We start from the raw sequence: 22,595 nt of genomic DNA on the forward strand, positions 1-22,595 counted from the left end.
AGAGCCTCATCCAGCCTGGCCTTGGACGTCTCCAGGGATGGGGCCTCCACCCCCTCTCTGGGCAACCTGGGCCAGTGTCTCACCACCCTCAGTGGAAAGAACTTCTTCCTCATGGCTGATCTAAACCCACCCTGCTCTGCTTTAAACCATTGGCCCTCGCCCTGTCGCTCCATGCCCTTGCAAACAGCCCCTCCCCAGCTCTCCTGTAGGCCCCCTTCAGGGACTGGAAGGGGCTCCAAGGTCTCCCCGGAGCCTTCTCTTCTCCAGGCTGAACCCCCCCAGCTCTCTCAGCCTGTCCTCCCAGCAGAGGGGCTCCAGCCCTCGGATCATCTTCGTGGCCTCCTCTGGCCCCGCTCCGACAGCTCCGTGTCCTTCTTGTGCTGAGGGCTCCAGAGCTGGACGCAGGACTCCAGGTGGGGTCTCACCAGAGCGGAGCAGAGGGGCAGAATCCCCTCCCTGGATCTGCTGCCCACGCTGCTTTTGATGCAGCCCAGGATGCGCTTGGCCTTCTGGGCTGCGAGAGCACATCGTTGGCTCACGTCCATCCAGCTTTTCTTCCACCAGGACCCCCAAGTCCTTTTCCGCAGGGCTGCTCTCTATCACCTCATCCCCCAGCGCCTGTTGATAACGAGGGTTGTCCCCAACCAGGTGTAGGACCTTGCACTTGGCCTTCTCGAACTTCATAAGGTTTGCTCGGGCCCACCTCCCCAGCTCGTCCAGGTCCCTCTGGATGACATCCCGTCCCGCTGCCATGTCAACCGCACCACTCAGTGTCGGCAAACTTGCCGAGGGTGCCCTTGATCCCACTGTCTATGTCATTGATGAAGATGCTGAACAGCACCGGTGCCAGTACGGATCCCTGAGGGCCACCGCTTGTCACCCCTCTCCATCTGGACATCGAGCCATTGACCACCGCCCTCCGGATGCGACCATCCAGCCAGTTCCTTATCCACCAAACCGTCCACCCATCAAATCCGGATCTCTCCAACTTAGAGAGAAGGATGTTGTGGGGGACCATGTCAAAGGCCTTGTGGAAGTCCAGGCAGATGATGTCCGTAGCTCTCTCCTTGTCCGCTGACGCAGTCACTCCGTTGTAGAAGGCCACCAGGTTGGTCAGGCAGGACTTGCCCCTGGTGAAGCCCTGCTGGCTGTCTCGAATCTCCTCCGTGTCTTCCACGTGCCTTAGCAGAGCTTGGTTGCGCAGGTCAGGTCTGGATTAAATCGTCCAGGCTACCCTAAATGAGGTGTTTCCTAATATTCGGAGCGGGGAAGGAGCTGGGAAGCTGTTGCGCCTCGGGAGCCGGGGCTGTGGAGTTTACGCTGCTGCGGGCTCCGACTTTGGGGTGTTTTTTGGGGGGAGACCCTCTTGCTCAGCCCCATCGTGGAGGGCTGAGAGCCTTCCCGGCTTCATGGTCCTGCAGTGAGACCGGGCTGGCTTCGCTGTGGATGTTATTTTAGGCAAGTGGGGGCTTGGTGGGGGCGGGGGGGATGCTTGCCCACGGGCTTGCCCCAGCCTGCCTCCAAGCAGCCCCCCTGCCCGAGGGACGAGGCCGAGGGGCGATGCCTCCCCTTCCCCATCATCCCGAGGAGGGTGAGAAACTGGAAGGAGGATTTTCCCCCCCAAAAGTGAATCCTGTCCCAAACCCTGGTGGGCGCTGCGAGGCTGTGCCGGGCAGAGGGAGGTGTTTTTGGGTCCCGCCGCCCTCCCCAAGGGGTGTAAGCACGCCGTCGCTGCGCTCTCTCTCCCACCTCTGCCTCTGGATCTGTTCATCTCCTCTTTCCCCACTTCCTCTCCCCGCACCCCTGTCCTCCGGCTGTCCCTTGGGCCACCTCTCACCCTTGTCTCTGTCCTCCCCGGCAGCCGAGCGGGCAGCAAGAGGCAGCCTCACCTGCCCAGGTAAGCGGGGTCAGGGACGGGGCCGCTCCTGCTCTCATCCCGCACCCTCGCTTCAGGTGGCCGAGACCTTCCAGCTGGGAGCACCTTCATTTTCTCACTCTTCCCGTTGCTTTCCGACCCCGCTCCGTTCCTGCCCCGATGGGTGATTCGGTTGGGAGGAGGAGAGACAGGACAGCGGAGCCGGGCTTTCGTCCTTGGGATTTCATCCCTGGCATGGCCTGGGATCCTGGAGGAGCTCAGGGAAGGGGAGACAGCGCTCCAGGGCCCTCCTTTTGTGGCTGGAGCTGGGTTTGGAGGCAGAGCCAGGCTTCCCAAGGGAGGGGTGAAGGCTGGGGGCTGCTCTGGGATGCCGTTCCCTCCGGCCGCAGCTTGTGGGTCTCCTGCCCGCACACCGAGCCTGCCGGCACCGTCTTGTTCCAGCAGTGTCAGCAGGGACGGCAGCCCAGCCTTGGCTTCTCCACACCCCCGTTGGCTGGAGAATTAACGCTGGGGCTCAAAAGAGCTGCGCGGACGAGTCCGTCCCCCCCAGCTTCCTATCGCCGTCCTTCCAGCGCGGCAGCGAGGGGATGTGCTGCTGCCCCTTCGATGCACAGAAAGCCCCGGCCCGTGTGCCCGTCCAGCATCCACAGCCTTGCTGCAGCACCGGCGAGGGCAGGACCGTGAAATATCTGTCCGTCTGTCTCTCTCTCACCCATCCTTGGCTGCTTCGTGTCCCTCCTTCCATCAGCCCCATCGCAGCCTGGGAAAGACCTGCCGCCGTCTGCGCTGCATGATGCATCTCTCCCCTCGCCCGACGCCTTCCCTGCTCTCCCCGAGCCCCGGGCAGCCCCCGTCGCTCCTCCCCGACGGCAAATGCGAGACCTCGGGGTGCTGGCCCCGAGCAGGGGCTCTTCTGGGGCTCTCCCTGGAGCTCTGTGGTGGTGACGGGAGAGGAGCCTTTTCCCAAGGCGGTTTGGGGACAGGCAACTGGAGGGACGGGCAGCACCCACCCGTGCGGGCTGCCATCACCGTCCAGCTCTGTGTGTTTGGTTTTCCCGAGCCTGAGGAGCCATGGCTGGAGGGTGGCTTCATCCCTGATCCCAGCCGTGGCCAGAGGATGGCTTCATCCCTGGTCCCAGCTGTGGCCGGAGGATGGCTTCATCCCCAGTCCCAGCTGTGGACAGAGGATGGCTTTGTCCCCGGTCCCACCATGGCTGGAGGATGACTCCATCCCTGGTCCAACCATGGCTGGAGGATGGCTCCGTACTTGGTCCCAGCTGTGGCTGGAGGATGGCTCCATCCCTGGTTCCACCATGGCCGGAGGATGGCTCCATCCCCATCCCAGCCATGGCTGGAGAATGGCTTTGTCCCCAGTCCCAGTATAGCCGGAGGATGGCTCCATCGCTGGTCCCACCATGGCTGGAGGATGGCTCCGTCCAGCCGTGCCCCTCCCTGACCTCTCCTCCTCCTCCTCGCAGGTTAAGCAGCCTGTCTTCCCTGGGTGATTCCCCTTCCGAGCGCAGGTCTCCCGGGCACCACCGCCAGCCCTCCGACTCCTCCGAAACCACAGGTAGGTTTTCCTGCCCGCTCCTCCGCTTCTCTCACGCTCCGGGGCTGCGTTTAGTGCCCTGTCTGCCCCGGGAGCTTGGTGGCATGTTGCCACCTGCCTCCGTCCTTGCACCGCCCTTGGGGACGGGGCTTCTGTGCCCCTTCGCAGCACCCAAAGGGAGGGCAGGACCTTTCCTCGGCAGCCCAGCAGGGCCAGGGATGATGCTCCAGCTGCTCTTCCCACCTTCCGCGGGCTCGCCGGGACACCCTGTTTTCAGGAGAAGGGGACCGTCACGCGAGGGGTTCGTAGGGTGCGGATGGATTAGCCGTGCCCTTGGGGTCTGGCTGCAGTGTGGCTGGCTCCGGAGGCTCTGTGCCGGGCTCTGGCTCAGGAATGCAGTCCCTGAAACCGAGAGCGGCAGGGGGGGTGGTCCCCACAAGCCAAGCCGACGCTCCAGGCTTGGAATTTCACTGCTTTTCCCTCCTCTCCCTCCCCAGGTCTGGTCCAGCGCTGCGTCATCATCCAGAAGGACCAGCATGGCTTCGGCTTCACCGTCAGCGGGGACCGCGTCGTCCTGGTGCAGTCGGTGCGGCCAGGTGAGAGGGGTCGGCGCTGGCTGGGGCCGGGGGGGAGGCAGGAGATGCCTCGGGGCTCCCCCTCACCCAACTCAAAGTCACATCCCTCGGGAGAAAACGTGGGACAAAAGGGGTTTTCCTTCCGAAGCGTTGCCGGTTTGGGGTCTCGCTGTGGCCAGGATGGGCAGGACACGATTGCTGGGGGAAGGAAGGTGTTTCTGGGGGCGGCGGGGGGTGTTTTGGGGAAGCTCCCCAAAACTGCCGTGCTCTGCCCGCTCCTCGTACAAGGCGGGGAGCTGCTGACGGCGGGCAGGGAATTCCCTTTTGTAGGCCCTGGGTAAACAGGGATCCAGCAGCCGGCTGCTCTTGGCGCTGTGCTGCAGGAGACGCCGCCGGTTTTGCTGGATAATGACTTTGCGGGGTGGCAGGGCTGGGAGCGGCAATTTAAATAGACAATGAGCTGCTTATTTTACAGCGGATGTTCCCACCTCCTCCCCCTTCCCCCCCCCGGCCCTGCCATGTCCCCGTTCCCCCCCCCCCGGCCTCTAGCCCCAAAGCCAGGAAAAATGAGAATATCGGAAAGGGAAAACACCGCGAGTAGTTTCAAGGGCAGGTTAGCGCTGGAGTGCTTCTCTCCTGCAACCGGAGCTGCCTGGGGACACCCCGCCCCTGCCCCGGCATCGTCCCCCCCACCCCCGGGGCTGGCTGGGGGGACAGGTCCGAGGTCCCCAGGTGCAGGACAGCCCGGAGTCCTGTTCCCCCTCTCCCGGCTCACTTCGTTTGCCAATAACCAGAGCATTAAAAGCCGAAAGAATCCAAACAATCCAATGTACTTTCCACTCTCGGAGCTCGCTGCCGTGTCTCAGGCCCTTGGCTTGGAGTGGAACCTAATGGAAACATTTTCCTCTCGGTTTTGGCTTTAGGAAAAGCGAATTATTTCATGTGTTCCAACCTCGGGAGCTTTGTTAAAGAGCAGGCAGGGGGAGAGGAGGCAGAGCAGTGCTGCTCTTCCCAGGCCCCGCTCCTGCCTTTGGATCCAGGCACGCGGTGGCTCTCCGGATGTGTCGGAGCCAACCCCAGCGGTGGGAGAACAGGTTGGGGCCCCCTCGTCCATCCCCAGGTGGATGGAAAAGGCTGGGATCCGGCTGGGAGAGCCAAGGAGGGCTTGTTTGGAAGAGCCGTGAGCTGAATGTGCGCTGGGTGTTGGGGTAAAGCACCCAAGGCTTGGTCACCAGCCCCGTCCCATGGGGAATACGTACCCGGTGGTCCCCGTGTCCCCCACCGTGGCGGGATGAATGGCACAGGACTATCTGGACTTCTGCAAGGCCTTTGACACGGACCCCCACAACATCCTTCTCTCTAAGTTGGAGAGATCCGGATTTGATGGGTGGACGGTTTGGTGGATAAGGAACTGGCTGGATGGTCGCATCCGGAGGGCGGTGGTCAATGGCTCGATGTCCAGATGGAGAGGGGTGACAAGCGGTGGCCCTCAGGGATCCGTACTGGCACCGGTGCTGTTCAGCATCTTCATCAATGACATAGACAGTGGGATCAAGGGCACCCTCGGCAAGTTTGCCGACACTGAGTGGTGCGGTTGACATGGCAGCGGGACGGGATGTCATCCAGAGGGACCTGGACGAGCTGGGGAGGTGGGCCCAAGCAAACCTTACGAAGTTCAAGAAGGCCAAGTGCAAGGTCCTACACCTGGTCGGGGACAACCCTCGTTATCAACAGGCGCTGGGGGATGAGGTGATAGAGAGCAGCCCTGCGGAAAAGGACTTGGGGGTCCTGGTGGAAGAAAAGCTGGATGGACGTGAGCCAACGATGTGCTCTCGCAGCCCAGAAGGCCAAGCGCATCCTGGGCTGCATCAAAAGCAGCGTGGGCAGCAGATCCAGGGAGGGGATTCTGCCCCTCTGCTCCGCTCTGGTGAGACCCCACCTGGAGTCCTGCGTCCAGCTCTGGAGCCCTCAGCACAAGAAGGACACGGAGCTGTCGGAGCGGGGCCAGAGGAGGCCACGAAGATGATCCGAGGGCTGGAGCCCCTCTGCTGGGAGGACAGGCTGAGAGAGCTGGGGGGGGTCAGCCTGGAGAAGAGAAGGCTCCGCGGAGACCTTGGAGCCCCTTCCAGTCCCTGAAGGGGGCCTACAGGAGAGCTGGGGAGGGGCTGTTTGCAAGGGCATGGAGCGACAGGGCGAGGGCCAATGGTTTAAAGCAGAGCAGGGTGGGTTTAGATCAGCCATGAGGAAGAAGTTCTTTCCACTGAGGGTGGTGAGACACTGGCCCAGGTTGCCCAGAGAGGGGGTGGAGGCCCCATCCCTGGAGACGTCCAAGGCCAGGCTGGATGAGGCTCTGAGCGACCTCATCTAGTTGAAGATGTCCCTGCTGACTGCAGGGGGGTTGGACTGGATGCCCTTTAGAGGTCCCTTCCAACCCAACACGTTCTGTGGTTCTGTGATTCCATGATCTGGGGCCAGCGGGAGGGGATCCCTGGCTCCGTCGGCTGCCCCTCCAGCCCTCCTGACACCTGTCTCTCCTCCCTGTGTCACAGGAGGGGCTGCCATGAGAGCCGGGGTGCAGGAGGGGGACCGCATAGTCAAGGTGAGCATCCCCCTCCATCATCCTTTTCCAGCCGGGGCTGTACGCCCCGTTCCCCCCGCCCCCCGCCGCTGCCAGCCTGTCTGACCCCCTGTCTCCTCTCCCAGGTGAACGGCACGATGGTGACCAACAGCTCCCACCTGGAAGTGGTGAAGTTAATCAAGTGTGAGTATGGGCCAGGGAGCTGCGGCGGCTCCTTCTCATCCCGGGTGACCGACAGCCCCACTCCCCATGGTCCGGCTGCTCTTCCCGGCCATCCCATTCCATCGTGCCTGAGCCACTGTGGACTATTGGGCATTGGGGACATTGGTGGCAGCCAGCCTCCCGCCTCTTGCACCCGCAGGGTGACGGTCTGCCCCGTAGCAGGGTCCTAAAAAGACAAATCAGTGTTTACAAGCCTCGCAGCGCGGAGAGGGGCGCCTCATTGCTCCCCAGCCTGGGAGGCCACAGGATCCCACCCAAGGGCAGGTTGATTCTTGGGGAAAAAATGGGAAAATCCGTCTCAGTCCTTCCAGTGAGTCTTTCCAGGCTGGGCCAGGGTAGCACCCGCCATGGCAGAGGTGGCCTCGCTGCTTACAGGGACAGGGACGTGCCCACCCCGACGCCGTGGTGCCCGTCGGATATTTTAGGCTGAGAGAGTGAATAATACAAGTCTTTCTCGTCCTCTTTTTCCCCCTCCTGTATTTTTCCAGCCGGCGCCTACGTCGCTCTCACCCTCCTGGGCTCTCCCCCTCCTTCGGTGGGGCTCTCCGGTTCTCAGCAAGACGTGAGCATGGCGGGGGCTCCCCGCGTCACCCCTGCCTGCCCCCCACCGCCTCCCCCGCCGCCGCTCCCTCCGCCACAGCGCATCACCGACCCCAAGCCCCTGCAGGTAGCAGACCCTGCGGTGCTCCCCCACCCCTACCCCCACCCTGTCACCCTGCTGCATCCCCCCCCACCGCCCGGCAGGGTGGGCAGGAGGAAGGCGAAGCTCAGAGCCCTCTTTGCATCCCTCCCAAATTGCAGGACCCCGAAGTCCAGAAGCACGCGACGCAGATTCTCCGGAACATGCTGCGGCAGGAGGAGGCAGAGTTACAGGTACGGCAGCGGCACGGCTCCCTGAGCTGCGGCTTCAGCCCATCGTCCCGCCGACCTGCTCGGCCCCGTTTCCTCGTGGGCGGCGGGATGGGGCTTACTGGGTTGGGACTGGTGTGAGCGTCCCCTCTCGTCTCTCCGCTCAGCGCTTCTACGAGGCGTACAGCCGAAACCCTGCCACCGCGGTGGAGGAGCAGATCGAGGGGGCGCGCCGGCGGGTCAGCCAGCTGCAGCTCAAAATCCTCCAGGAGACTGGTGGCTCCATGGTACGTGAAATTAGGGGGGTTACCACCGCTTGGCGGGGGCAGGAGGGGTTCCTGCCACCCTCTCAGCTCCCTCCGAGCCTGGCTGGAGCCTGGGGAGACCCGAGGTGGGGGCACAGCGGTGGAGACATCCCTGGTTTCCAAAACCTGCTGCAGTGGGAGCTGCTGTGGCTGGCTCATCCCTGTGCCCGGGTGTCCCCACGGGCCGGGGAACATCCCACCGCTCCGACGCACCTCCTCTCCTTGCAGGATTCGGGGCGGCTGTGCAGCGACTCCAGCTCGGCCGGTTTCAGGGTGATGGAAGGTGAGTCGTGCCGGCGGCTGGGACCGTCCCCGCGTCCCCGTCTCCTGAACGCGCAGGTCAGTCTCTCCTCTCCTCCCAGGACGCCTCTCCCTGGACTCGCAGGACGGTGACAGCGGGTTGGAGTCCGGGACGGAGCGGTTCCCCTCCGTGAGCGAGGTGAGAACGGGGTTACTGCGGCCGTGGGGAGCCCACCCCAGCTTCTGCTGGCTCCTGGGAGCGGGGAGAAAAACCTGGATGGATGGGTTCGTGCTTCCTGAGGAAGCGAGGACCTGCCGTTGCAATCGCGATTAGTTGTTTGCCATCGGAAGAAGCTGAATTTCTTGTAAGGCGGTCTTAGCTCTCAATTTCTTGGGCTTGCAATGCTTAGCCTGGCATGACTGCCCCAAAATGGAGGGTACCCCGCAATTCCCGGCTTCTGGTCCTAATTTTTAAGTGTTTCTAATGGCCCTGGAGGGGTTTTGTGGTTTCCAAGTTTCCTGGGCCCGTCTCCCTTTATGGTCTCCCACCTGGGAGCTGCTCTCGAGACAGCCCCAAGTGCCTCTGCCGGGTGGGGGAGCGGCGGTGGCAGCCCCCAGCATGGATCCTGGCCGTCCCCGCGCCCCGCGTCCCCTGACGCCCATGCTGCCGACCCAAACAGATGTCCCTGAACCGCAACTCCGTCCTCTCCGACCACGGCCTGGACAGCCCGCGAACCTCCCCGGTCATCACCGCCCGCCTCTTCCAGCACCATCGCCGGCAGGGCTCCGACACCCCCTTCGCCCCCTCGGCCGAGCAGGTGGGCTGGGGCCGGGTGGGGGGGGTCTGGCTGCACGGCTAGGGGTGTCTGATGGCTGCTCGACCCCGTCAGATGTGTTCCGAGGCTCCTTTGGGAGCTGGCGGGGTGGGATGCTGCAGGGGGGGTGAAGGCGTCCACCCCAAAGTCCGGCACCTGGCTCCTAACTCTGTCCCCCTTTCCCTGGCAGGGGTCGGACCGGACAGGACGACCCCTCATCATCGGGCCGGAGGAGGATTGTGACCCAGGATATTTCAATAACGAGGTAACGGTGTTCTGGGGTTTTGTCCCCTCTCCTCAGGGGACAGGGCTGTCCCCCTCCACCGTGGGTCCCTTTGTGGCCCCGCATTTAGAAATCCTCCCAGGGGACATCCAGGGCCGGGCTGATCCGGGGGAGGCGAGTGCTGGGCTGGGGAGAGGAAAGGGATGTGGGAGCTGAAGATTTACCGCGGTGCTAAGCTGTGGGGTGGGCCTGATCCGGAGGAGTTCATTCCTTTCCTTCCTAACTGGCTCTTTCTCCTCCGCTGCCTTCCCTGCGCAGTGCGACTCCCTCTTCCAGGACCTGGGCAAGCTGAAATCCCGGCCGGCACATCTGGGGGTCTTCTTGCGCTACATCCTCTCCCAGGCAGATCCCAGCCCCCTGGTAAGGGACTCGCCGGCGTCACCGACCAAGCCGGGCAGGAGGGGGGGATGTGGCGTATTTGACAGCGTCCCCTCCTCCGGCTGAGGGCAGGGTGGTGCTGGTTTGCCGAGCCCGTGGGCAGAGCTCTTCTGGAGGCTGCCTGAAGCGTAGGCAGCTGCCTGCCACCGGCTGCCTGCTGCCAGCCAGCCCTTCCCACAGCTTGTGTGCGCTCGTGAGAGGGAAACAGCGCAGGGTTACACTTCCTCCCCTTCCTGGGGTGCTGCCCTCCCCGGACCCCGGCGATGGTTTCCTGTTTCGTGGCCCTACGGGCTCCGCTTTACTGAGCTTTTCACCTCCCAGCTTCTAAACCCCCCTCCTCCCTCGCTGCCCACCTCCTCTCTCTCCCCTCTTTGCAGCTCTTCTACTTATGCACGGACGTTTGCCAGCAGACCACCGCCAAGGATTCCCGGGTCTTGGGGAAGGACATCTGGAACATCTTCTTGGACAGGAACGCGGTAAGGGCAGGACTTGGCTGTGAGCTGGCACAGAAGATCATTGCCCGTGAGCCAGCGACGTGCCCTCGTGGCCAGGAAGGCCAATGGTGGCCTGGGGTGCGTTAAAAAGAGGACGAGGGAGGTCATCGTCCCCCTCGGCTTTGCCCTGGGGAGGCCACAGCTGCAGCGCTGGGTCCAGTGCTGGGCTCCCCAGTTGCAGAAGGACGGGGAACTGCTGGAGAGAGTCCAGCGGAGGCCGCGAGGATGATGAGGGACTGGAGCATCTCCATGCTGGGGAAAGGCCGGAGCCCTGGGGCTGTTCAGCTGGAGAAGAGCAGGCTGAGGGGGGATCTCCTCGACGCTCAGCGAGAGCTAAAGGGCGGGGGGCGAGAGGATGGGGCCGGGCTCCTTCCAGTGGTGCCCGGGGACAGGACGAGGGGCAGCGGGCACAAACTGGAATATTACGGTTCGTCTGAATATGAGGAAAAACTTCTTTGAGGGTCCCAGAGTCTCCTTCTCTGGGGATATTCCGAACCCTCCTGGACGCGACGCTGCGCGACCTGCTCTGGGTGACCCTGCTCTGGCAGGGGGTGGGACAAAGTGATCTCTAAAGGTCCTTTCCATCCCCGGCCAGTCTGCGGTACCGTGCGATTCTGTGAATCCTTGTCCCTGCAGGGGATCACCTGGGAAGCCAGCCTTGGATGTCGTGTCCCTGGTGTGGGGAGGCATTTTTAATGGTGTTTTTGCCGCCGACAGCGCTTTGTTGCTGTTGGTTCCTCCGCATGGGTGCGAGCAGTTGCGCAAGGCGTGCACCCCCGCGTTGCACAACCGCAGCCGCCCCGGTGCCTGGAAGCTGGGCTCAGGCAGGAGAGGAGGGTCCCGGCAGCGAGGACGGGGCTCCGGGTGCTCCCGTTAGTGTTCCTGGAGCCCAGCATCCCCCTGCAGGGAGCGGGGACCTGTTGCCGGGGGGGTTGGGGGTGTGTTGCGTGTTGGGTGCTTGGTGTGTGACGTCCCCAGCTCTCAGGCTGCAGGACGACGGTGCGGGAGCGTGGGGCACCCCCTCCACGCTGGCTGGAGGGTGGCTCTGGCGTAGGCGCCGGGTCCCCAGCTCCTTCCAGCCCCGTTCGCTGCGCGGGGAAGGTGAACCAGTGCTGAGCCCCTCTTCTCTTCTGCCTTCCCTCCCCAGCCGCTCCGAGTGAAAGTGTCTGAGCAACTCCTGGCCGAGATTGGTGAGTGAGGGGCTCCCAGGCCGTGTGCGGGCTCTTTCCAGAGAGGATGTGCCAAGGTTTGGGACTGGGGCTCCTGAGTTCTTCCCCGGCTCGGTGCCGGTGGTCCCAGGGGTCTTGTTATGGGCAGATGTCTCAGCTTGGGTGTGCAAAATGGGAGACTGGTTGTCCCAGCCTGGAAACCAGCTGGCAAGGGGGCTGCGTTCTGGCAGGAGGGGGCCAGCAGAGAGGTCTCCCCGCCTGCCCTGCTCTGCCCAAGGGCTTGGGGCTGCCAGGAGATGCCTTGTGCCCTTCCTTGCATGCTGAGCGTGCCTGGTGACACCAAATCTCCTCTCCCGTCCCCAGAGACTCGCCTGCGGAATGGGGACGATGTCCGAGCCGCCCTCTTTGAAGCTCAGGAGATGGTGATGCCCGAGATACAGGAGCAGATCCAGGACTACAGGTAAGGCAGCTGCCCCGGCTGCCCCGCGGAGCTCGGTGGGATCCTGCCCGTGCTGCCAGCCGCACGGGGTTTGTCCCGGCAGCGGGTGGCCGGTGGCCGTGCTCATGGCTCTGACCCTTGTCCTCCGCAGAACAAAGCGCACCATGGGCCTGGGGAGCCTGTACGGGGAGAACGACCTCTTGGACCTGGACGGGGACCCCCAGAAAGAGCGGCAAGTGGCCGAGAAGCAGCTGGCCCAGCTGGGCGATATACTGTGAGTGCCAGGCTGCCACGGAGGCTCCCTGCCCTGCCCTGCCCGTCGGGGAGCGCCTCTCTGCCTGGATTTGGGGGGAGGGCGCGGGGAAGGGGATCGGAGACGGGCTTGGCTCTGCTCCTCCATCCTGCTTGATCCGCACGTTTGGTGTTGGAGGTGGGAAGGGGAGTTTGGAGCAGGCGGTGGGTGCGGTGAGGGGCAGGGTGGGACGGAGGGCTCGGCGCTGCGAGCGCCCTGCCTGGGGGCTGAGTAGAGGAGCCTGTTCCAAACAAGCTCTTTTATCCCTCTCCGTCTCTCTCTCTCTCTCTCTCCAGGTCAAAATATGAAGAGGACAGAAGGTGAGTGGCCCCGGGGCGTGGGGGGAGCACGTCCAGATGCGACTGCCTTCCAGTCGTTAGCTGAGGAGGCAAAAGGAGAGGAGCCGCAGGAGCATCCCCATCCCGTGCTGGCCTCTGGCACCCTCTGCCCGTGCCCGTGGGCTCTTGGGCTGGCCCTGGGGAAGGGGGGACATACACCTTGGGGTCCTGGGGCAGCCCTCCTCCTCGGGGTCCTGCCTGCAGCCCCCTGCCAGCCTCAGCTCACCCTCTTGAACTGCTTCTCGCCTTTCCTCCCTTCTCACTTGCCCCGCATCCCAACCCGGGCATCCTCTCCCCGCAGCGCCCCGGGGGATGTCCTGGCCTCCCCCCTCGCCTCCTGCGGTGCCCTGTCCTGGTGTCGGATCTCCAGCCTCACGCTCTCCTCTCTTCCAGCTCTCCCATGGCCTTTGCCCTCAGCACGTATATGAACCACACAGGCATCCGCAGCCGGGAGCCCCGGGTGGCCGGCACCAGCGAGAAGGCACAGTCCCTCCCGGACAGGGACAAGTGGCTGCCCTTCTTCCCCAAGACCAAGAAGGTGGGTGGCTCTTTGCCCTGGGGCCAGGTTCTTTTGAGGTGACCCAGGGAGGGGGTTCTCCAGAGATCTCCATCTCCCCGCCGTTGCCTTGGAGAGCTGCTTAGTGCCAGATCCCAGCCCCATCCCTTCCCCGACGGCTTATTCAGCCAGTGCCGTGAAGGTTGGGGACGCCCCGGGGAGCCGCGCGGGGACGTGTGTTTTTATCCAGTGCTCCTCTCGGGTGTCCCAACAGAGCGGCAGCGCGAAGAAGGACAAGGATGCTATGGAAGACAAGAAGCGCAACCCCATCCTCAAGTACATTGGGAAGCCCAAAATCTCCTCCCAGAGCAGTGAGTACCGGAACCTTCTGGGGTGCTGTACCCACCCTGCTGCCTGGAGGACACCTGCAGCCGTCTGTGTGCCCGGGGCCGTTGGGTGGCCTTTGGCACCCGTGGGACTCCCATTCACCCGGTAGCAGGCACTTGGCATCAGCCACCCTCTGCCCTCCTCCAGCCACGCGTGGGAAACCTCTTGTCTCCGCTGTCGGTGCTCCCGCACGTGGGAAGGGAGCAGAGCTGAGCTCTCCCCCCAAATTTATCTCGTCTGCCCCGTGCTCGCAGGCTGCTCGCTGCCTCTGAAAAGCGCCACAGCTCCTGGGGGGCTGAGGCGGCGGAGAGCGAGCCTGTACCCGTGTGCGTACACGTGTGTACCCGTGTGCGTGCCTGCCTTCCTCATCCCCCCCCCGCTTCTGCTTTGAGTTCTCATGCCGTTCGCTCACACCGTTGCCTCTTTGCCTCCTCCGTTGCCAAAACGCGGGATTGATTTGACATCTCATTTTTGTTTTTTTCCTTTCAGCATTTCATGTCCCTTTGTCCCCCGTTGAAGGTAAAAGGCCTTTTCTTTTGTTTGCCATTCACCTCATGCGCTTCGTTTGATTTTGCCCCCCCCCCCGCCCTCAAGCTACACCAGTGTCGTTGCACCGGGCGTTGGGGTGGGCTCGGATGGGTGCCGTGGGGTCCGGGATATGGCCGGAGCTCTGCCGGCCAGACGGTTGAAGCCGTGGTGCCGCAGCGTGGGCGGCAGCACCAGCATCTCCCCCCTCACCACCCCGACCCAACCATTCCCAGTGCGGTCTCACCGGGATTCTTTCCTTGCTTTCGCCCCAGCAGTCAAACCCGGCAATGTGAGGAACATCATCCAGCACTTTGAGAACAACCAGCATTACGAGAGCCAGGAGCCCGGCGCCCAGCGTCTCTCCACGGGCAGCTTCCCCGAGGACCTGCTGGAGTCGGACAGGTGGAGCAGGGGGATGCGGGAGGGGCATCGTCAGCCCCTGTTTTTTGGGGCTCCCACCGCAGTTTTCTGCATGCGGGGGGATGGCCCTGCCTGTCCCACCAGGCTCAGCCTGGCCTCGGCTTTGTCCCCCTGCCGCAGCTCCCGCGCTGAGGTCAAGCTGGGCCGCTCGGAGAGCTTGAAGGGCCGGGAGGAGATGAAGAAATCCCGGAAAGCAGAAAATGTGCCTCGGTCCCGTAGCGATGTGGACATGGATGCCGCAGCCGAGGCCACGAGGCTTCACCAGTCAGCGTCATCTTCCGCTTCCAGCCTGTCCACAAGGTGGGAGACGCTGCCGGAGCCCCGCACTGGGAGGACCTGGGTTCCCCTGGGCATGTTTGGCTTCAAAGGGGAGCTGGGATGGCTGGGGATCTGAAAATCCCTTGGGCTGAGACGCTGTCTCATGGGAAAGCTTTTCCTAAACCCGTGGGTCAAGGCTGAGCCCCAGCCAGGCAGAGCGGGGTGCTCCTGGCCCCCCAGTGCCCAGCAGAGCCTCCTGGGCCAGCGTTTGCCCGGGGCAAACGGAGACAATTGGGCTTTAATCCCCATTTGTGCCCCAAACCCCTCTCACCGGCCCCACGTCTGGAGAGGCTTACAGAACCGCTGCTGGGTGCTGCCCCACGGGGTGCGGCAATGGGAAGAAGGGGGGGGGTCGGGACGTCGGGACGTGAGGGTGACTGTCCCATCCCTCCCCAGGTCGCTGGAAAATCCCACCCCCCCGTACACGCCGAAGATGGGACGCAGGTGAGTGGCCCGGCCTCGCTCTCCGCCGTCTCTACCGCGCCGCCCCGCGTCCCCGGGGCCAGTTTTCCTTCAGAGCAGGAGGGTCACTGTAGGGGTGCGCCGGGGCTGTGCCCCGGCTTTGGGGCTCAGAGGGGGTTCCATCTTGCGCCTTCCTAGCTTTTCCCTCCCCGTAAGCGAGCCGTGAGGGAGCACAAGGGGAGGCGATGGCCAGGGCTGCCCCGGGAGGGCGTCCCCCGTTAGTTCTCCATCCTCCTGGGGCGAGGGGGCACCTCTGTTCCCTTGTGTCTCACGCAGGAGCTTAAAGGACCTATATAGATGTCTGCTGGGGGACCTAGTCTTTTAGCTCAAGAGTCAGAGGCTTGTACTTCTTGTGCTGAAGGCCCCGGGTTCAAGCCGAAATAGGGCCCAGGTAGATATTGGCTGTACTGGGAGCGCCGCGGGGTGGGCTGGCTGGAGGCGGGTGGCTGCAGAGTACTCCCACCGCCGCCTTTCACCCTCCCAGGAGCATCGAGTCGCCCAACCTGGGGTTCGGCGTGGATCCTTTCCTGCCCCATCTCCTGGAGGACGAGCAGGGCCAGCTTTCCGACCTGGAACCCGAGCTGGACTCCCAGAACTGGCAGCACACGGTCAGCCGGGAGCTGGTGGCCAACCTGCCGCAGAAGGAGATCGATCGGCAAGAGGTGATCAACGGTAAGGAGCACCGGCCACCCCGGGGACGCCAGGGACACCCCGGCAGCGTGCCCCAGCGCCGCGGGGCTCCCCCGGCCACTTCTCCACCCCTGCGCCTTTCGCACAGAGCTCTTTGCCACCGAAGGGTCTCACCTCCGCATCCTCCGAGTCCTCGACCTCCTCTTTTACCAGCGGATGAAGAAGGAGGGCCTGCTATCCCGGGAAGAGCTGGCGCTCCTCTTCCCCAACCTCCCTGACCTGATAGAAATCCACAGTAAGCCTCTTCCCACTCGCATCCCGCTCTCCCCTGGAAATATTCCCCGAGAGTGGGAGCAGAGAGTGGCCCAGGTGGCCCAAGGCCGCCCGGAGCTCCTGCGTGGCCACCCACCATTCGGACCAGCCCTGCCAAGGGTCATCGTGCCATCTCGCCATCCCGGCCTCTCCTTTCCCTCTCCTGGGAGCGATCCAGAGCCTGATTTTTTCCGGGCTCTGCCAATTGCCCGTGTCTGGGACGCCTGGTGTGTAGCCAGCCCTTGGCGTTAGCACGCTTTGGGGAGAGGCTTTCAGTGTCACACTCCTTGCCACGCCGCAGCAATGGAAGCCCCCCTGGCTCTCGTCCCCTCCTGCCGGGGAGGCGGCAGGGACCCTCTGGGGCGGGTGGCCCAGCTCACGGACGAGTGGCGGGTGACCCCGGTGTCCCGTTGACGTGAGTCCTGTCTCGTCTCTCCCCTCCTCGTTCAGATTCTCTTTCCGAATCCATGAAGAAGCTCCGGGAAGAAGGACCAATCATCAAAGAAATTGGGGATCTCATGCTGTCTCGGGTAAGGGGGGGCGGGGGGACAGGGGTGGTAGAGCCCCCGGGGGGCATCTTCTGGTCCTCCAGCGTGGAGGGTTGACATCTTTAAGGGGAGGTGGAGGTGACGCCACTGTCACGCTGTCCTCTGGTTGTGGCAGAGGGGCTCGGGGAGCCTCAGGGCCAAGCCTGGGGGGTGCCTGAGCCCAGTTCTCCCCCCCGGCCCCAGTTCGACGGCCCGGCCAAAGAGGAAATCCAGCAAGTGGCTGCTGACTTCTGCTCTTACCAGTCCATCGCCCTAGAGCTGATCAAAACCAAGCAGCGCAAGGAGACCCGTTTCCAGATCTTCATGCAGGTTTGGCCCTCTCCCGGGCTGTTCCTCGCCCTGCTGCTCCCCTGGTTTCCCTAAATCCCATCTCGGGATTTTTCCCCTCTTCCCTCCCCCCTAGGAAGCAGAAAGCAATCCGCAGTGCCGGCGCCTGCAGCTGAAGGACTTGATCATCTCCGAAATGCAGCGCCTGACCAAGTACCCGCTGCTGCTGGAGAACATCATCAAACACACCGAGGGTAGGGGCTGGGGGGGGGGACACCGGGGGGCGGGGGGTTGCTTGTCCCCAGGCTTGCTCGGCTGCGCCTTCCCACCTCCTTCGGCTGGCAGGAGGCGATCGCTTCTGCCGTGGGGCTGGTGGTGGCTCTCCGTTGCCATCCAGAGCACGATCCCAGGGCGGCGGGGGGGGAAGCGGTGCCTTTCCAGCAGAAAGAGCCGGGGTGCTGGGGGGTGGGAAAATCTCGGAGCTCTGGATTGGTGGTGTTTTGTGCCCCACTGACCCCCTCACTGCCATCCCAGCGGGCACCTCGGAGCACGACAAGCTGTGCCGAGCCCGGGACCAGTGCCGGGACATCCTCAAGTACGTGAACGAGGCGGTGAAACGAGCGGAGAACCGGCATCGGCTGGAGGGCTACCAGAAACGCCTGGATGCCACCTCGCTGGAGAGGACCAGCAACCCCCTGGCTGCTGAGTTCAAGGTGGTCCCGGCTGGCGGGCAGTGTCGGGGGGGCTGGCGGGGGGTCTCTGCGGCCCCGGCCTACGCTCACCGCTGCCCTGGGCTTCTCGCAGAGCCTGGACCTCACCTCCCGGCGCATGATCCACGAAGGGCCCCTCACCTGGCGCATCGGCAAGGACAAGACTGTGGGTACGGACTTGCCCCACCGCCCGGTACCGGGACCACGGCCTCAGCGTCCCCCAGGACCTGGGCATTGTCCCTCCAGCCCCAGCGGCGTTAGAGGGACCCCCTTGCCCCCGGCTTTGCCACGTCCGCGGGGCCACCGTCCCTCCTGGCTGCAAGGAGGGAGCTTCCACCTGGCTTGCGAAGGCGTCCCGGGCTGAACCTCGGCTCTCTTGTCTCCTCTCCCCCTCCCCAGACCTGCACGTGCTGCTCCTGGAGGACCTCCTGGTGCTGCTGCAGAAGCAGGACGAGAAACTGGTGCTCAAGTGCCACAGCAAGACGGCGCTGGGCTCTTCGGACAACAAACAGACCTTCAGCCCCGTCCTCAAGCTCAATTCGGTGCTCATCCGCTCCGTGGCCACAGGTAGGGAGGGAGAACCTACCGCGGCCTCCAGCCACGTCCCGCCGCGGCCGGGCTGGTGACAGGCGTGACGGTGGGGTCGGGTCGAAGCCCTCGCCGTGCTCTTGACCCTTCCTCGTCACTCTTGGCCGCCACCATCACCCCCCCCCCCGGCAGATAAACGAGCCCTCTTCATCATCTGCACCTCGGAGCTGGGACCCCAGATCTATGAGCTGGTGGCGCTGACGTCCTCCGAGAAAAACACGTAAGGCTGGGTGGGACGGGTGCTGGCAGCGACGGGCAGTGCCCCCCCCGGGGCGAGGGCTTCTCTTGGGGGTGCAAAGACCCCCCCGACCTCGGGGAGCTGAGGAGGGGCTCTCGGCCGGGCAGGTGGATGGAGCTGCTGGAGGAGGCGGTGCAGAGTGCCACCAGGAATGCCACTTTCCCCCCCAAGCGCCGGACGCCGGAGCCCACCCGTGCAGCACCCTCCGGGTGAGCAGCCCAGCCCTTACTGGGAGCCGGGGACCCCAGCCCCGTCCCCTGCTGGTGGACACCGCAGTGGGGGACGAGGCCAGCAGGCTGCTGGGTCTCTCCGGAGGGCGGTTGGGATGGGGACAGGGGTCCTCCCTGCTCACTGGCGACCTGGGGGGGGGGCGTTCCAGGCTTCCTGGCACCTTGTTGGGGGGGGGGGCTTCGGCAGGGTCTGCGCTGGGGCGGGGACTGTCCCTGAGCCCCTGGCTCCTGATGTCCCTTCCTTGTCCTCGCAGCCTGGTGTTACCGGACCCCGATGTGTCCCCCATCCTGTCCCGAGGTGCCAGCTCCGGAGCGGAGGCAGAGACAGAGGATTGCTCCTCAGGTGAGCCCCCCCTCAACCGCTTCCCCAGCGCCCCCCCCCTCCATTTTTCAGGCTGGGGACGTGGGTCTGAGCTCTCCCCTTCTCCCCGCAGCGGACGACAATCCCACCGCGCTCCTGGGCAGGGAGAAGCCCCCGGCGCTGCTGGAGGAGCCGGGGAGCAGCGAGGTGGAGGAAGGGGAGGAAGAGCTGCCTGCAGCCCCGCTGCCCACGGGAGCTGGCGTGGGGGGGGATGACACCCCCCCAGCCCAGCGGCCGGGACCCCCCACGCGTCTGCCGCTCCCGGGAGCCCTGGGCACGGAGGGGCTGGCCGAGGCGGCGCTGGAAGATGGTGAGTGCCGTGGGGTGCTGCGGCGGGGAGCCCCCCTCCCCGCCATGCCAACCTCTCCCCGGAGTCGGGGGGGGGGGCGAGGGGGGTGGGGGCGCAGAAGCCCAAAACCAACTCTTCTTCCCCATCCCAGTGGAGAACCTGCGGCTCCTGATCCTCCGGAGGCTCCTGCCTTGCCGGGACGCGGAGCCCGAGGACGACCTGACGCCCACGCCGTCGGTCATCGGGGGGGGCGGCGGCGGCCAGGCCTGGGACTCGGTGCTCTCCAGTCAGGATTCGGCCTCCCAGGAGGTGCTGGCGGAGCCCCCCAGCGCCACCCAGGACACGAAGCCGCTGTCGAGCCGGGGGGAGCCGGAGGAGCCGGGGCCGGCTGCCGAGGAGCCGAGCAGCTACAAAGTCGTGCGGAAAGGTAGAGGGGTGACGGGGAGGGCGCTCGGCCGGGCACGGGGCGGGGGGTGACAGGCGCTGGGGACCCCTCTCCGCTCCCTGACCTGCCCCTCGCTGGGGGTCTCGCTCCCCGCTTGGCTGCGTCGGGGCCGGGGGCTGCGCGGGGGGCCAAGGGGTGCGGGTGAACTCCCCCCCCTCCACCTCCTGTCTGCATGCCGGGGGCGCGGGGGGCTATGAGGGGTGCTGGTGGTGGGGTGCTTGGTGGTGGGTGCTGGTGGTGGGATACTGGTATTGGGGTGCTGGTGGTGGGATGCTGGCGGGTGCTGGTGGTGGGATGCTGGTGTAGGGGTGCTGGTGACGGGTGCTGATGGGTGCTGGTGTTGGGATGCTGGTGGGTGCCGGTGGTGGGATGCTGATGGATACTGGTGATTGGGTGCTTGCTGATGGGTGCTGATGGATGCTGGTGGTGGGATGTTGGTGGTGGGGTGCTAGTGGGTGCTGATGGTAGGATGCTGATGGGTGCTGGTGATGGGGTGCTTGTTGATGGGTGCTGATGGGTGCTGGTGGTAGGATGCTGATGGGTGCTGGTGGTGGGGTGCTGGTGGGTGCTGGTGATGGGGTGCTTGCTGATGGGTGCTGATGGATGCTGGTGGTAGGATGCTGATGGGTGCTGGTGGTGGGGTGCTGATGGATGCTGATGATGGGGTGCTCATGGTGGGTGCTGATGGATGCTGGTGGTGGGTGCTGGTGGTGGGATACTGGTATTGGGGTGCTGGTGATGGGTGCTGATGGATGCTGGTATTGGGTCGCTGGTGGTGGGATGCTGATGGGTGCTGGTGTTGGGATGCTGGTGGATGCTGATGGATGCTGGTGGATGCTGATGGATGCTGGTGGATGTTGGTGGTGGGTGCTGATGGTGGGATGCTGAGGGGTGCTGGTGGTGGGATGCTGATGGATGCTGGTATTGGGGTGGTGGTGAGGGATGCTGGTGGTGGATGCTGGTGATGGGGTGCTGCTGGGTGCTGCTGGGTGCCGGTGATGGATGCTGGCGGTGGGGTGCTGGTTTTGGGATGCTGATGGATGGTGGTGGTGGTGGTGGTGGGTGCTGGTGGTGGGGTGCTGGTGATGGGGTGCTGAGGGATGCTGGTGATGGGGTAATGGTGATGGGTGGTGATGGGTGCTGGTGTTAGGATGCTGATGGGTGCTGGTGATAGGTGGTGGGTGCTGGTGTTGGGATGCCGATGCACGCCGATAGTGGGATGCTGGATGCTGCTGGATGCTCCTGGATGCTGGTGGCGGGGTGCTGGTGGGTGCCGGTGGCGGGTGCCGGTGGTGGGTGCCGGTGGCGGGGCCTGCTCACCCCCTCCCTCTTCCCCCCCTCCGCCCCCCCCCTCTCTTTTCGGGGTGTGCAGCCCAGGCGGAGGGTGCCAAGGAGGCCACGCCCTCGCCAGGCGGCAGCCAATCAGAAACTGAGCTGCAGGAAGGAGGCGGAGCTAATGTAGATGGTAAAGAGACCCCCCCCCCCCCACAATCCCCTCCCCGGACCCCGCCGGGGGTCCCCATGTCCCCCAGGGCCCCCATCTCCCCCCTCAGGGGATGCCCTATGGCCCTCGAGGGGCCGTGTCCTCTAAGGGGACACCTGTCCCTGGCGGGGGGGGGGACGACAGTGTCACCTGGGAGGACCTGTCCTTGGCGGGGGGGGGGGGGATACACCTGTCCTTAGAGGGGGCCACCATGTCCCTAAGGACTGTCCCCATGGCCGAGGACACCCAGCGCCACCGACACCGTGACCCAGAGCCATCTGGAAACGTTTTTGTGGCCGGATCCTGCCACGAAGTGGCAACAACCCCCCACCCCCTGCGTGTGTGGGGGGGGCGGGGGGGAACGGGATACCTCAGGCAGCAAAACCCCCCCCCTGGGGGCCACCGGCAGCCACCCCAGCGGGTCCCTTGTCACGCTGACACTGCTCATCCCCTCTTCAGGCAACTACTTCTACGTCAGCATGCCCACGGCACCCCCCCCAGCCCGCGGGACCCCCGCACCCCGCACCGCCCCCCAGCGCCCCCTGGGGCTCCCCACAGGAGGCGCCCCCCCGGCCCAGCCCCGCCGAGGGGTCCCCGGACCCCCCCGCCCCCCCTGCGCGACATGGACCTCATCTTTCGCACCATCGAGCAGCTGACGCTCAAGCTCAACAGGCTGAAAGTGAGTCGTCCCCCCCCACCCAAACTGGGGAAACTGGGGCGGGGGCGGGGGGGCAGGGGGGAGGAAATCCCATCAGGGGTGTCATGGAAGGGAGGGGGGGGACACGGCTCTCGACCCCAGACCTGCGCCCACCCTGGCACCCTTTCTCTCTCCAGGCTGTGGAAACGGCCCACCGGGACTTGCTGCGGTCCCTGGGGCGCAGCTCCTCGACCCACGTCACCCCCCTGGGGGGCTCGGCCCCCCCGGAGACGGACGGTTGGGCCCAGCCGCCCCCCAGCCCCGACGGCGACAGCCCTTTGTCCCGCGCCCTCCGGAGCCTGCAGGGTCCTGCTGCCAACGCCCCAGGTAAGACCCACCGCCATTCGGTCCTCGCCCCCCCACCCCCGCCCCCCCCCCCGCCATGCCCTCGCCCCCCCACGCCCCCCTCACCCCCTTCTCCCCATCTTTTCCAGGCTCCAGAGCCCCCCTCGCCGAGGACCCCGCTGGCGACGCCGGCCTTTAGCCGCGGTGGGGAGGGGGGAGTTTGGGGGGTGTCTCCCCCCCCCCCCCTCCAAGGTCGCTCAAAGCCGGGGAGCTGCCCCCACAGCCCCCCCGCCCCAACGCTGTGCCCCCCCCATCCCCGTGCCGGCAGCCGTTGGAGCGCCCCCCCCCGCCCCCACCTCCTAGGACTGCCGTGGGCTTCGGCTGGAAGGAGGGAACACGATCCGGCGGGGCCGGCAGCTGGGTGGCCCCCCCCCCCCCGCCCCCTTCACCCCCTCGCATGGCAGCCCCGGCTCGGCGTCGTTCCCCCCCCCCCCACGAC

The 22,595-nt window shown here is 65.0% G+C and overlaps 1 protein-coding gene across 1 annotated transcript in view; it reads left to right on the forward strand.

Annotated features, from left to right (window-relative positions):
• The window catches only part of ARHGEF11 (Rho guanine nucleotide exchange factor 11), a 28,339-nt gene extending 5,947 nt beyond the window's left edge, over positions 1–22,392 (forward strand). The window contains 42 exon segments of the mRNA XM_054182751.1: positions 3,355–3,446; positions 3,923–4,021; positions 6,550–6,599; positions 6,704–6,761; positions 7,289–7,467; positions 7,602–7,673; positions 7,817–7,936; positions 8,183–8,237; positions 8,317–8,393; positions 8,875–9,012; positions 9,200–9,274; positions 9,551–9,652; positions 10,048–10,146; positions 11,312–11,354; positions 11,697–11,793; positions 11,924–12,046; positions 12,361–12,384; positions 12,796–12,940; positions 13,173–13,269; positions 13,775–13,804; positions 14,086–14,215; positions 14,354–14,533; positions 14,948–14,995; positions 15,498–15,685; positions 15,792–15,938; positions 16,406–16,485; positions 16,687–16,812; positions 16,907–17,024; positions 17,305–17,483; positions 17,575–17,650; positions 17,880–18,047; positions 18,201–18,288; positions 18,414–18,515; positions 18,791–18,879; positions 18,971–19,207; positions 19,338–19,613; positions 21,004–21,096; positions 21,574–21,602; positions 21,604–21,723; positions 21,725–21,793; positions 21,949–22,138; positions 22,246–22,392. Coding sequence (XP_054038726.1) covers positions 3,355–3,446; positions 3,923–4,021; positions 6,550–6,599; positions 6,704–6,761; positions 7,289–7,467; positions 7,602–7,673; positions 7,817–7,936; positions 8,183–8,237; positions 8,317–8,393; positions 8,875–9,012; positions 9,200–9,274; positions 9,551–9,652; positions 10,048–10,146; positions 11,312–11,354; positions 11,697–11,793; positions 11,924–12,046; positions 12,361–12,384; positions 12,796–12,940; positions 13,173–13,269; positions 13,775–13,804; positions 14,086–14,215; positions 14,354–14,533; positions 14,948–14,995; positions 15,498–15,685; positions 15,792–15,938; positions 16,406–16,485; positions 16,687–16,812; positions 16,907–17,024; positions 17,305–17,483; positions 17,575–17,650; positions 17,880–18,047; positions 18,201–18,288; positions 18,414–18,515; positions 18,791–18,879; positions 18,971–19,207; positions 19,338–19,613; positions 21,004–21,096; positions 21,574–21,602; positions 21,604–21,723; positions 21,725–21,793; positions 21,949–22,138; positions 22,246–22,295 — 4,558 coding nt within the window. The 3' untranslated portion in view covers positions 22,296–22,392.
• The last annotated feature ends 203 nt before the right edge of the window (positions 22,393–22,595 follow it).

This window comes from Rissa tridactyla, chromosome 23 (assembly GCF_028500815.1).
Source record: "Rissa tridactyla isolate bRisTri1 chromosome 23, bRisTri1.patW.cur.20221130, whole genome shotgun sequence".
NCBI lineage: Eukaryota > Metazoa > Chordata > Aves > Charadriiformes > Laridae > Rissa > Rissa tridactyla.